Source organism: Aplidium turbinatum, chromosome 4, assembly GCF_918807975.1.
Source record: "Aplidium turbinatum chromosome 4, kaAplTurb1.1, whole genome shotgun sequence".
NCBI classification, from domain to species: Eukaryota; Metazoa; Chordata; class Ascidiacea; order Aplousobranchia; family Polyclinidae; genus Aplidium; species Aplidium turbinatum.
In genome coordinates this window covers 5,030,457-5,043,652 of record NC_137475.1, presented here as the reverse complement: position 1 = coordinate 5,043,652, position 13,196 = coordinate 5,030,457, and the positions used below count along the sequence as shown (strand labels likewise).

The 13,196-nt window shown below is 37.8% G+C and overlaps 1 protein-coding gene and 1 pseudogene across 1 annotated transcript; one reads left to right on the top strand and one right to left on the bottom strand.

The window, feature by feature from the left end:
• Positions 1–893: 893 nt before the first annotated feature.
• LOC145768849 (E3 ubiquitin-protein ligase XIAP-like) lies at positions 894–8,138 on the bottom strand. The gene is made up of 6 exons (XM_082580455.1): positions 7,925–8,138; positions 7,196–7,322; positions 6,627–6,739; positions 5,125–5,365; positions 4,527–4,682; positions 894–1,245 (listed from the first exon to the last, which is right to left on the bottom strand). Exons 1-6 carry the CDS (start codon positions 8,136–8,138, stop codon positions 894–896), a joined length of 1,203 nt encoding a protein of 400 aa, XP_082436581.1.
• Positions 8,139–8,960: 822 nt separating this feature from the next.
• LOC145768848 (sodium- and chloride-dependent glycine transporter 2-like) lies at positions 8,961–11,910 on the top strand (annotated as a pseudogene).
• Positions 11,911–13,196: the final 1,286 nt, after the last annotated feature.

The following is a 13,196-nucleotide window of genomic DNA, read 5'->3' as shown; positions in this document are numbered from 1 at the left end:
GTTTTGTTGAAGCACTGGTGGCTCTTCCAGATGAAGACATTCTTATAAGCTGATCGATGCAAATGCTGATCTAATCTTAAGCACATTTTTTGTTACTAGTATCTTGGTTTTTAATTGGTCTTCAAAACTTTAGTGGTAAGCTATTATTCCTCAAATCCATTGCCAAAACTATGCATTTCCAGTACCATTTGTAGTTAGGTTGAAAACAGGGGGTGAAGCAAGCGATAAATTTTTGCAAAAATGTAGAAGATTTAACTGTTTTTATATTTTTTTTTTGGAAGCACTTAGGCTACCCAAGTGCCTAGCACTTCCTAGACCCGTTACTGCTTTGATAGATATACAGTTGGTTTATACAGTTGATATACAGTTGATTGGATATACAGTTGATATACAAGTAAGATTCCTACGTATTAAAAGTATACTTTTAACCAACTCATCTTTTTGACGGCTATTTTGATCGAGTTTTCTCGCGACCCAGTAGCAACCTTTTTCGAGACCCGGTGGTTGGGAACTCCTGCTTTATACGAGCCATACTGTTGAAATTTCTTGATTGTCTGATAAACTGTTGTCTTACTTACCTTGATTTTTAATGGATATCTAACGTTCTGATAATCACACAATATGTAGGCTGAGGCAACGATTTATTGGGCCCTTTGAACTTTACTTACAGATTTCTATAGGCGTTAACAACAGTAAAACAATGTGTGCTCATCAATGTCAGGAATTAAAACAATATGCAATGCATGATGGAGTCACGACAATGAGTTGATGCAAAAGTGTGAAAACTTATTATTTTTATGGGTGGTCTTACAGTTATCACTGCACACGATTATGTTCGACTCATTGATGATGCAACAATAGTTTCTTCAATGCATTGCTGATTACTTTCGTTCTCAAGACAGATAAGAGCGGACCTTTTTCTGGATGACAGTATTGCAAACTGGACATTTTGAGACTTTCTTGGAGCATTCAAAGCAGGTTGGAAGATGTCCACATGGAATGAAGACCACACAGGATAGCTTAGATTTACACATCTTGCACAAACGCGATTCTTCCAATGCCTGCATCTCTTCGATCCCAGCCGGGGTAGAAAGATCGCTTGTGGACAAAGAAGAGGTTTGATTTTCTGCAGATGTTCCTTTCTCCTCATTCAATTCATTAAGAATGTCTTCATCTGGAAGAGCCACCAGTGCTTCAACAAGACTTTCAAACGAGGAAAAACTTTGGTTGCTAGTTTCATATTTTCTGAAAACACAAGTTTAAGATTAAAATAATGTCGGATTATAAATGCTGGTTGTTTGATTTCTTAAACGTATTAGAAACTGGAACTATGGTATTACAACGCCCAACAGTGGGCTATCACAGGTCTAAAAAAAACTCTTTTTCTTAAGTTTCGAATGAACCGATTTAGAGTGATTCTGAAGTGCTGTAACCGAATATATAGGCCTACTCAGATTTTTTCTGTCACATCAGATTTTGGAGATATGATAACAATAGAGGTTAGAGATTTTAAACTATGGGGATGCAAAACTACAGTACATCCACTTTTGGCTTATGAAGGGTTAGGCTACGTTTTTTTTGATTTACAAAGTAATGACTTTTTTAAGGATTAAGAGAAGTGAAATTGGTTTGAAAGTAATGTAAGGTTTTTTGTTGAAAGCAACCTTGTAACAAGGCGTAAAAATTGTCAAATTGGCAATTGACTCTTCTAATGTTGATGGAAAAGCAGAGTTGAGCGACAGATAACAAAATAGTTTAGTCTTGCCAAAAGTGAAAGATTTGTTTAGCATAGTATGCAGTACCCTTAACACTACACCACAGAAATATATATTTTTATGTTCAAATACGTCAAAAAGTCGAAACATCAAAGCCTAATCGTTCAATCTGTTACAGTTTGAGCCCCGGTGGTCACGGTTCTACTGCCCCCCCCCCCCTCCCCGCAGAGTATCGGTGTGTGTTTGGACTACACTGAGAAGCTACAATACTAGAGAGTAGCTTAGACCAAATACCGCTATACGATATCTAGCATTTTGTTAGAGGAACATCCAGATTTTAGCATCACTTAGGTGATGGAAATTAGCTACGACAAATTGCCAACAAAATAAAAGTTTTGCAGACGTTGCCAACTACTGATGTGGCAGTATAACAATGTTTTAATTTTAAGTGACATTATATGGCTATGCAAAAGTTTTTTTTACGGAGAGGTTATGATATCATATCATCCGCTCGCAAAACAACATTACTTACAGGCCAATGGCCAAAGGAAACTAGCCAAGACAAAAGAATTAGAAATATTATAACTTTTATCGGTGGCATTCTTTCGTGATCCGCATGATGGGCTATGCAGAGAACGGTCAATTGAAACCAATAACTAACTGTTGATTGATACAATGAATGTCACCACTGCCATGCCCTGAATAATAAAGCAATGTTTGTGGTTTTGTGTTGCACACACTTTCAGTGCTTCCACTTTTGACAATTGATAAATCCTCTTCAGTTTCCTTTTTTATCCTGAAAAATCCCTTTTTTCTCAGTCGGAAATAAAGCAATAATATAATAAAGCAATGTTTGTGGTTTTGTGTTGCACACACTTTAGCTGCCAGGATTTTGATCGAGAAAATAGTAGTTCTCCTCTTGCTTTTGTTACCATGGCAATCAACAAATATGTTGCCAAACTATTGAAACGCAATTTGGAATTTTGGAGCTAATCGGTGTTGCAATTGATTGGCGAAATGACCCTTGCATTTGCAAGCGCGCCGCGACAGTCAGCAAATCAGTTTCTTTTACATTGAATCAACCTGTTCAGACGTGAAATCAACGCAAAGAAACACGATAGGCCAACTGGGTGATTCCACGTATTTAGACGTTATGTACTCAGATTTCTTCTGTCACTTCAGAGTTTGGAGATATGATAACGATAGAGGTTAGAGATTATAAACTATGGGGATGCAAAACTACAATCATCCAGTTTTGGCTTATCCGCAACACTAAAAGGTTTACGTTTTTTCTGATTTACAAAATAATGATTTTATTAAGAATTAAGAGGAGTGAAGTTGGTTTAAAAGTAATGTAGTAATCTTGTAACGAGGCGTAAAACATCTTCAAATTGACGATTGACTCTTCTAATAAAGCTTTGGTAAAGAGTTTTCTTTTTTGAACCATAGACAAACAAAACAAAGTAACGCGGGTTTAGCGGGTTTAGCGGGTTTAACTATTACAGCGGGTTTAACTATTACACAGAGATATAACATAACTTAAAAAAATCAACTCAAACGTTTTCAACACGTACGTGTGTCCTCATCAGGAATTACTTAAATCTGCAATATAGCCTACATAAAATGAAAAATTGTAAGATAAATTTGACTTTTCACTATAACTGTAACAACACTCCGAACTGAAAAGTACAAACTGATCCGTAGCCTATCTCAACCAGCAGTTATTTGCGTGTGGCTCATCGTTCCTTTTGTGTGTGTTTTAATTGTTTGTCACTTGCCTGTAGTTTACACCTCATGTGATCTGTTTCCCGCCGTGTAATCTACTCTTAATCATTCTTGTATCACTTGTTTAGTTTATGCTTTTATGTCCGGAGTGTCGTTACAGTTATGGAGCATAGTCAAATTTATCTCACAATTTTCATTGTATTATGTATTTTGACGATTTAAGTAATTCCTGATGAGGACACACGTACGTGTCGAAAACGTTTGAGTTGATTTTTTTAATTGTGTTATATCTCTGTGTAATACAGCATGTTAAACCGGCTAAGGCAACTTTGTTTTATTTGTCAATGACTCTTCTCATGTTGACGGAAAAGCGGAGTTGGAGCGTCAGATAAAAAAATAGTTTTATTTTACCAAAAGGGAAACATTTGTTTAGCACCAATATGTGCAATTGTGCAGTGCCATAGCGAAAGTTTAGTGTTGGACAGGCTGAAATAACTTAAATAAGGATTGACAAGCATTGCTATATAGGCTTGTCTCAATCTTTTCGATTTGATGCAAAGCATTGACAGAGGGTGCTCAGTGATAGTTTTAGCTTTCCTTTTAGCTTGTGATTACTTTTTAATAGTAAAGTTTGCGTCAAAAACAAACTGGTATCAAACTTGTATAGTTTGTGGTTGTATTTCAGCTATTTATGTACCCGATGGCCTGGATTTCAGGATATAGCACAGCGTGTCTGTGTAATTAACGCAACGTCAAATTTTCCACTTTTGGCAAACTAACTTATTTGTTGTTATCATAGCCTACATCTCAAAAATGTTGGCGTGATAAAATAAATCTGTGGTCAGATTCAGCACCCTAAAAGTACTGTAAATCAGTTTTCAAAGTTTCTACCGCAAACATCGTGTTGAACAATGAATAGATCCAAAAAAATTGAAATTCTTTTGGTCTTGAAATATTAAATTATTTAAAGCGTTTAAAAATGAAAGTATTTTCAAAACCATCCAGCTAAACAGTTTATTGCTTTTGTACAACAAATATTTATCTTCATAAGCCTGATGCCAACAAAAACATGCAGCCTACTGGTACCTTCTGATAACTTCTCTTATGGCAGCATTATCAAAACCCATCTTCTGAGCGTAGGAAACAAGCTCTTCCATTGTTATTTCTCGATCTCTCATGTTCGTTCTTAGGTCTCTAATTTCAGGAGCACCGTTTACATGACTGGCTCTGTTTCTCAAACACCTGTAAAAGTATCGAAAGATGAAAGTTTGCGTAATGCTCTAAGTTGCGCTCATGTGACGCAAAAAACAAGTGTTTCAAATTAGAGCAAGCTTGAGCTCAGCACTTTCCTAGATGCAGGAACATAGATTGCACCCTTTTTTCAATAAATCACAAGTTCATGTTATTGTTTCGTATGACGCTATAAGTCCAAGCAGTTTTCATTTAGCCAATTCATGAGGACGGTGTTGCATTGGTGGGCTGTGAGGTATCCTCCTTGAAGCTTAGTTACTGGGCATTCCAATATGAGATTGCCTGTGAACTGATTTAGGGCTTTGAATTGTGGGCACTTTGGTTGAGTTGTCATCCCCATCGGTAGATATTGTCATTTGCTTTAGTTTATCAGATCATTTGTTTTATGCATAGTCATCAAATGAGTTTTTTTCACTTTTGAAACGTCAATTACCTTGGTTCTGATTGAACTTCTCTCAATTGAGAAGTTGCAACTGCTGTTGTAGAAGGATTGTAGAGCACCGGTCTTCTCAAAGTCGCAGCAACATTTGCAGAAAAGTTTCTTCGAGTGGCACTTGAAGTTGAAGCAACAGCATTTTCAAATCTGTTTATTCCAGATGTTGAAATAGAATGATTTCTAGGTTGATTGCTGTGAGCACCCGTGCTAATGCAAGATGTCCTTCCACCTAACGATGCTGCCAAGATAAAAAAAAAAAAAGTATTTTGAACGAAAGTGTGAGAAGACCATGACTGTTTGTCTGAATCGTTGGTGATATATTTCATATTTATTGATTGACAAAGGCTTTCACAATCACAGTTTTAAACAAAGCCAAAATATTTCAATATAATCATGATCATTGCTGGCCTACAACTAAGTTAGCATATTAATTACATTAATCCACTTCTGAAATTATGCATGCCCAACATCACTGGTTAGGTGAATAAAATGATTGAGCGAGCGAGAAATTTTTGCAAAAGATGGAGAAAAATTATTAAATGTTACATGTAAAACATACAAGATGAAAATTGCTGCACTAAAATGTGTGCACACACAAAGTTGGGGGTTTGGGAAGCAGAAAAAACGGCCTTGCATGATTTAAGGTATTGATTGACGAGCTTTGTAGCAGCTTTTTTTTACACAGCAAAAAAAATATAAAATAGATAAAAATGAATGGGCTCCCAAACAGCCGTGCCTTCTCCGGCCGGGGAGTAATGGGGGAACTTTAACACGGCCCTGGTTGTATAAACTATGTATGCAAGCAATGTACGTGCAGTAGGTCTGGCCATTCATAACTGTTAGTTTAAAAATGGTACTGCAGACGTCATGAATTGTTACGTAAAATTTGTTTCGTGTTCAGCATATTCTTTTCGTTGTGTCACAGATGGAATTCTTATCAATATCTTTCATCTAACAAAAGCTCAAACAAAAATCAGAATTTTTACATTGATTCAACGTCTACAGACTGATGAAAATACGACTGATTTCGACTAATAAAACTTTTCTGTTTTTGTGAACCAGTCCAGCAAACTGTCCACTTGAAGCGGTTGACTGTCTCGTATCATTGCTATAAGCCTTGTTACTCAATGCAACAAACAGTGTATCAGGTATCAGCTTCATTTTTTAATCATAGATCGATTTCGCTATCACAGCATCCTCAGTATGATCATGTCAAGAGCCCAAAATAAGGCTGGTAGCCTCGTACACTGTTTGTTGTACTGAGTAACAAGGCTTACAGCAGTACTGATTTCGACTAAGTGGCTTTTTTATGCTGTGTCACTCTGGTTTCAAACCAGCTTTACTTTCAAGCTATCCAAGTCGGTAACAATTTATATTTTCCAAGCATCTTCTCTTTTGTACATGGTAGAAATAATCTTGTAAAATTTTAAATTTTCAATTGATATGATAAATGATAAATTAAAATGATATTCAGTTTACAATTAAGAAAATTTACTCACCTATTGGAACATTCCCAGTTTCTCTCCCGTTTATGAAATCACAATCAGGTTTGTGCTGTTGGAATAGTGTGACGTCATCACCGATCAGCCAGGTATAAGCTACTTGTCCACAACTGCAAAGAATCCATTAATGGTTAAAAATTTTTGTTAGCTATGTTTCATATTTTTTACAGCAAGCCTACCAAAAAAACGGAATTGAAAAATTATCAATTATTTTCCAGTTTATATGTCCTCTTTTGACAGAATTCTGATCAACGTGAACCTTGCCAAAAATGTAGGCTACCGATTTGATTTATCCACAATGCTCAGCAGAACGCTACAGAACTGGATGGTAAGAGCCTTATTTGCACAATGTTTACAAGGCCGTCAGTTCAACACCGCTCAAGAACACCCGGTTGTGTTTTTGTCGAGGCAATTAAAGGCTTGCCAGAAAGTGGACACAAAGCATGGCTTCCCTCCCTTCCCGTCCACTCAATTCAGAACTTTTATACACTAGGCGTAAGCCTCAACACAACAAATCAAACTTTGTGAAGCCTAAAATTATACAACTTGGTTACAAAGTGTAATACCTGAAACATTTGACACAGAACCCTGTATAGTAGAAGCCGCTGGAAGCGAACCAGCACTCGTTTACCAGAACTGTTTGTGGGAAGTCTTGGAAAGTAGAAAGTCTGTATGTTTCTCTTCGTGGATCGCCTACAAAGTAAATAAAAAATGTTTTGAAAACAAAAGAAAACTGAATGACAAAAGATGTGATACGTGAATTTGAGATATTGATATCTATTCTGGTCATTCGTAAAATGATTGTTTGAAAGTTGGCCGCACATTTAACTGTTGGCTTAGTGCTTGCTAGCTGGACAAAGGTTCCGTCTTTTATCCAATTAATCTGTATTGTAGTGACAGTTTTTTTTTAGAGGTGTAGGCGTTACACCTATTTTCGATAGCCTCGGGCTAATTTTACTGGAATACACTGTTTGAATAGACGTTTCGAAAGTGTGTTTATTTTTGGGTCATTGCATGCAGACGAACGGATTTGGGAATCTTACGTTACAATTTTCCCACGAAGAGATTATGGTTTACCGCTGTGACCAACCTGGTCCTATCAAAACCAAACACAATCATCGAGGAGCTAGAAAATTGTTATCTTCTTGACCACAAAATTATTCACAAAAATTGGAATAAACCTTGTAGCCTATGTGAGTGTGACGTATGATACATGGAAATAACAAATCATGTATAAGAAAAAATGACAAAAGGACACTTTAAAAATTAACACTAGAAATGATAAAATCCCATACCTGGCCGGATATAAGCCCTTCTTTGTCGGGGTAGGTCAGGAGAAGGGGACAGGTACCGTTCGTTAGGTACAATGTCAGTGAGCTGGACAGCAGGGGTAGTGGCTGAGTCATTTATAAATGGGCTTGCCGCCTTTACTCTCCCAATCACCCAACAGGAACTCCAGATGACAATGAGGAGTAGTAAACCTCGAAAATTCGAAGGAATTGATCGCATTTTTTGACTTAACAAGAAACCTTGGGCCTTATGCTATTGAATGGCTAGGAAAAACTTTAACGACGACTTCCTTACAACGAAGCAAATTCTTACTATAATGCTAAACGCCTAAAGTTATAGTGATTATCAAACCAGTAAAACCAGCAAACTATGTGTCCAGCTACATGTCAATATAATAATAATGATAGTAAAAACAGAGAGAGACTGTTCACCAGGCATACGTCGTATACCAGGTCGTTCACCGTTCACGTCGTTCACCAGGCATACGTTCACCAGGCATACGTTCACCAGGCATACGTTCACCAGGCAGACTGCTCACCAGGACACGTCGGAAATACAAAAGCTAGTTATCATCTTGAACATCACGAGGTAACCTAGTAAATAGTCACCAGAAGAACGCAAATCAATTTTATTATAATAATAATGCTTGTTTTTATGTAGTGCTGTATTCATCGCAGAATGGGTTGCTATTCAGCACTTTACAAAGTGTCAATGCAGCCGTATAGAGGCGCAACTAAATACATTATTACCCGAATCCATTCCATTGCTCAGTGCCAAATAACAATTAGATTCAGTACTATTTAAAAAAAGTCTTTGGTATGACCCCAGAAGGTATCGAATCCATGCCTACCGATTCAAAGGCGGGTACACTAACCACTAAGCTACCGAGCCAGTTCCCTCTTAATATCACTGTGATGTCGCATAGACAAGATCTTGTCTAATCGATCTTGGAATGAATCATATCAAACCGAATATATCTGTTGTTCAAAGAATTCACAGATCAACAAAACTAAAACAAAACACAACTTTTCCCAATGGAAGATGACCGGTCAAACAAACCGCCCAAAATGCAACGCCCCAAACCATTCCACCAACCATCTCATATTAGAGTGCCCAGTAACTAAGTTTCAAGGAGAATATCACACATCCAACCAATGTAACAACGTCTGCATGGATTGGCTAAATAAAAACTGCTTGGATTTGTAATAAAATAAAATAGATGCAAAACAGCAGTTTTGTTTCTTCGGTAGATTCTTATTAAATTCTTAAAACGATGTTTTTTGTAGTACCAGTGCAAAAATTAGCGATTTAGGCTATAGCTGCATTAAAGCTTAATACCTTACAATTCAGCCTGTCCCGGTAATTTTTAGCTGTGAAAATTGTATCGATTGCGCGCTCATTTATATACTTACAAAATGTAACTAAACAAAACCCCTTTAGCACAAGTCTAGATGAAGGTGATGTACTAAGTGGAATAAATATAGCCAATACAACTTCCACTTCAGTCAGCAAATCAGCTGCAGCAAGACTGGCTATAAACCAATATGGTGGCTTTGGCAATCTCTTTGGATCTTTGATTTATACTGTGTCACAAAAAATGGGGTATGTGGAGAACTGAAATATGAGTATCCATCCCAGATGTAATCTTTGGAGCTGATTCCAAAATTTAACTCAGTTTTCTTAATCTCGTGAGGGTTTTGAATTATTAGGCAATGCATGGGCAAATTTTGTTTGTTTAAAAGTCCCCAAATCGCTGTGGTAGCAGTCCAGTTAAGCAAAACAGGCATTAGCAAAAAAGTATTGAAGATGCCACAAAAAAGCATCTATTTGTAAACAAAATCATCCCATCTTGCCAAAGAAATCAAAAGCATGAAACATGAAATCACGAAACTTGAAATCCCAAACAAACAACAATTATTTTGTGTACCTTGTGACGTCACAGCGTGGTCGACGAAGCTGTCTCGCCAACGGGGATACAACAAAAGCGGCCTGAGCGAGATGAGACGAGGGCAGCAACATTTAGATTTTTTTTTAAAAACGCATGTTGTACACAATGACATCACGTTGAAACAAAAAACTCGCAAAAGTTAATTTGGGTTTCTCCGCCCCGCCCATTAATATCTCAGTTCATGACATAACTTACTCTTTTTTGTGACACAGTCAGTATTATACTTATTGCCTGCAGTATATTGCAAAGTTTTCCAAAACATTCAAAATAGATATAATTCAAGCTACTGCTTTTGCTATCGTCAATTTCGTGTCTTTGCTTTTCCTTTCCTGACTTCCTATTTCTTTCTCACCTCTGTCTAGCTAGAGCTTTTGAGATGTGAGAATCGCATCGACTGTGCTCTCGCTTATATATCTGCAAGGAGTCGCTTACACTGGCTAACAAAACATTTTTTTTTAAATGCAACATATGATTGTGCTTGAATAAGGTACTTTATTTATACGTCTTAAACAAAATATACGTGTAGCAACAGAAAAAGTGACAAAGGTGAATTTTGATACAAGGGAACCCACCAACGAAGCGTTGATCAAAGTTGAAAATCTGAATTCCGACAGAGAAACATGTGACAAGAAGAGAGATTTTATGCTTTCCTGCATTGGGTATGCGGTTGGCCTGGAAAACATCTGGAGGTTTCCGTGTCTCTGCTACAACAACGGGGGAAGGGGTACGTTTTTAGTCCCATACTTCACTTTTCTACTGCTACTGCACCAACCTAAACAACTTCTCCTACATGGAAAGAAATGATAGGGTAAATCAAACCAGGATCAACGGAAACTGCAAGAACTTTACAACGGCCTCTCAAAAATACTTTAGTCGAAGAGTTCTTGCTTTGACTGACAGTATAGATGAGACCGGATCCATTCAATGGGAGTTGGTGGGTTGCCTCATGTGCGGATGGATTGTCGTATTCCTCTGTTTGATCAAAGGCGTCAAGTGGTCGGTAAAGGTCATGTATTTCACCGCCACATTTCCTTATTTGGTGCTTATCATTCTCATTATCAGAGGGGTCATGGAAGAGAAAGCTTCTTCGGGAATTTCCTATTACTTTACCCCTAATGCGACGAAACTTCAAGATATAAGGGTGTGGTCAGACGCTGCTGTACAAATCTTCTATTCGATCGGGGCGGCCTGGAGCGTCCTTCTTTCATGTTCGTCACTCAACAAGTTTCACAACAATGTCTTCAGGGACGCTTTGTCAATATGTTGTGTAAACTGCGCTACCAGTGTGTTGTCGTGATTTGTGGTCTTTCAGTGTTGGGTGTGCTCGCCCATCAAACTGGCCGAGATATTGAAGACGTTGTGGATGAAGGTGCTGGATTGGCGTTTGTGGCCTACCCTGCTGCTGTTGCCAGCTTCCCGTGCTCCCCATTGTAGGCGTTCCTCTTCTTCTTCATGCTTTTGAATCTTGGTTTGGACTGTCAGTTTGGAATGATCGAAGCGGTTGTCAGCGGGTTACTGGACGAGGTCACCTGGTTTCGTGAAAATACAGTCAAGTTTCTCGCCGAACTCTGTACCGTCCAGTTTCTTTGTGCTATTCCTATGATAACGCAAAGTGGAATGTACTGGGTAACTTTGATAGACTGGTACGCATCCGGATTGTCACTGATGGTTGCTGCTGTCTTGGAAATTTTCTGCATATCTTGAAATTGTGGCGTACGGCGTTTCTTATTTGATATCAAATGCATGATCGGTCATCGACCCCTTTTCTGGCAGTGGTGGCAGTTTGCTTGGATGTTTGTCACTCCTCTTTGCATCACGGTTTTGATCATCACTCACTTTGCTTTCTACTCCCCTGTGACCTACGATGGGAAGAGTTATCCCAAATGGGCTGAGGTGGTTGGTTGGTTGTCCGCCATGTTGTCCATCCTTGCTATTCCAACTATCGCTATATTCCAGCTCTTCAATCATCCTAGAGCAATAGGCTCATTTTATCAGCGAGTTCGAGCTCTCCTCCGATGCGACCCGATTTTGAGTACCCGTTGATTTAAGGTCATATCGTTAATTATGTAGACATAGCTGGAAGTAAGCCCAGATAGCCTATATTTTTGAGTCACATAAACCAGTAGTTCTCAATCTTTTTTGTCTCATGGACCATTTTTTTAAGAAAAAAATTCCATGTACCACTTTTGTTGACACCCCCAAGAAGGCCATTGGTGGAAACTCTATTGCGCATAAGTCAGTGACTTCTAGTGTGCTCTCTACCACTTAAGCAATATCTTCTAATTTGTAGACTCCACTCAACCAAACTACTTGCCCAGTTTAAACAACCACGGTACAAGCTGAATGGGACCAGAGGCGGATGTAAAAAAAAATTGGGGGAAGGCAACAGATATTTGAAAGAATTAAAACTCGCAAGATTAAATAAGCAATGAAAAGTTTAGGTGTGGAAAACAAACACATGTCAAAAACAAGCAAGAGGTCTGGTGGTTTGACCCTAGATAATTTTGACAAAATAAACTTTGTTTTGTTCGCTTTTGTGTATTTTAATTTTTAAGCCCAATAATTAATTTGCTTTTTTGTCAAGACACACACCTTGTAGTTGACCAAATTGATGAAGTGAATATTGGATTTCACTAGAGGCTGAGTGATACGTTTTAGTTTGAAATTAAATTTACGTTTTGAATGTTTTTTCTTTTATGGCAACAAAAAGATTTCAGAAAATTATTTGTTGACGGTTTTCCACTGCCGAAACTACGCGTTTTCAATGCCACCTGTTGGGTTAATAAGATAGGATTGAGTGAGTGGAAAATTTCTGCAAAAAAAACAGAAAATTTAGGCTAAATGTCTTGTACGGATTTTGGGAGAAGAGGCACTACGTGCCTCTCTACATGCCGCTATATAGGTGGGGACATATAGTTTACATATTTCTGTAACAAAAGATCATGCGCGTGCTTTGTACAATCAATGCAACAACTTGCAAATCTAGTGATGCCTTAGTTTGACGTTTCTGACTCAAAAATTTAAAGCCAATTTTCAACAAACTTGTTCCGTCTTAATTTGATAATTTCTTTGCTTATTGATGTCCATTCTGTAAACCACTAAAAATCTCTTTGAACCACTAAACATTCACGTTGAGGATCACTGATATAAACACTATGAACCAATAAACACTTCATGTTGTCAATGTCATTGCTATTATTTAACCGTAACTTTGTTATGCGTAAACACAAGGCGTAAATCGAATAAATCAGATTTTGGCAAACAGTGATGGACACGAAAAAACTGTGTGGGATCCAATTAGGTAACTTTGAGTTTCAGGTACCTAATTT

Coding starts and splice junctions, on each gene's coding strand:
- LOC145768849 (XM_082580455.1), bottom strand. CDS start 8,138: ATGCGATCAATTCCTTCGAATTTTCGAGGTTTACTACTCCTCATTGTC. Junction 6,740..7,195: donor TTCTGTGTCAAATGTTTCAG/GTATTACACTTT, acceptor GATTCTTTGCAG/TTGTGGACAAGTAGCTTATA. Junction 5,366..6,626: donor AACTGGGAATGTTCCAATAG/GTGAGTAAATTT, acceptor TTATCTTGGCAG/CATCGTTAGGTGGAAGGACA.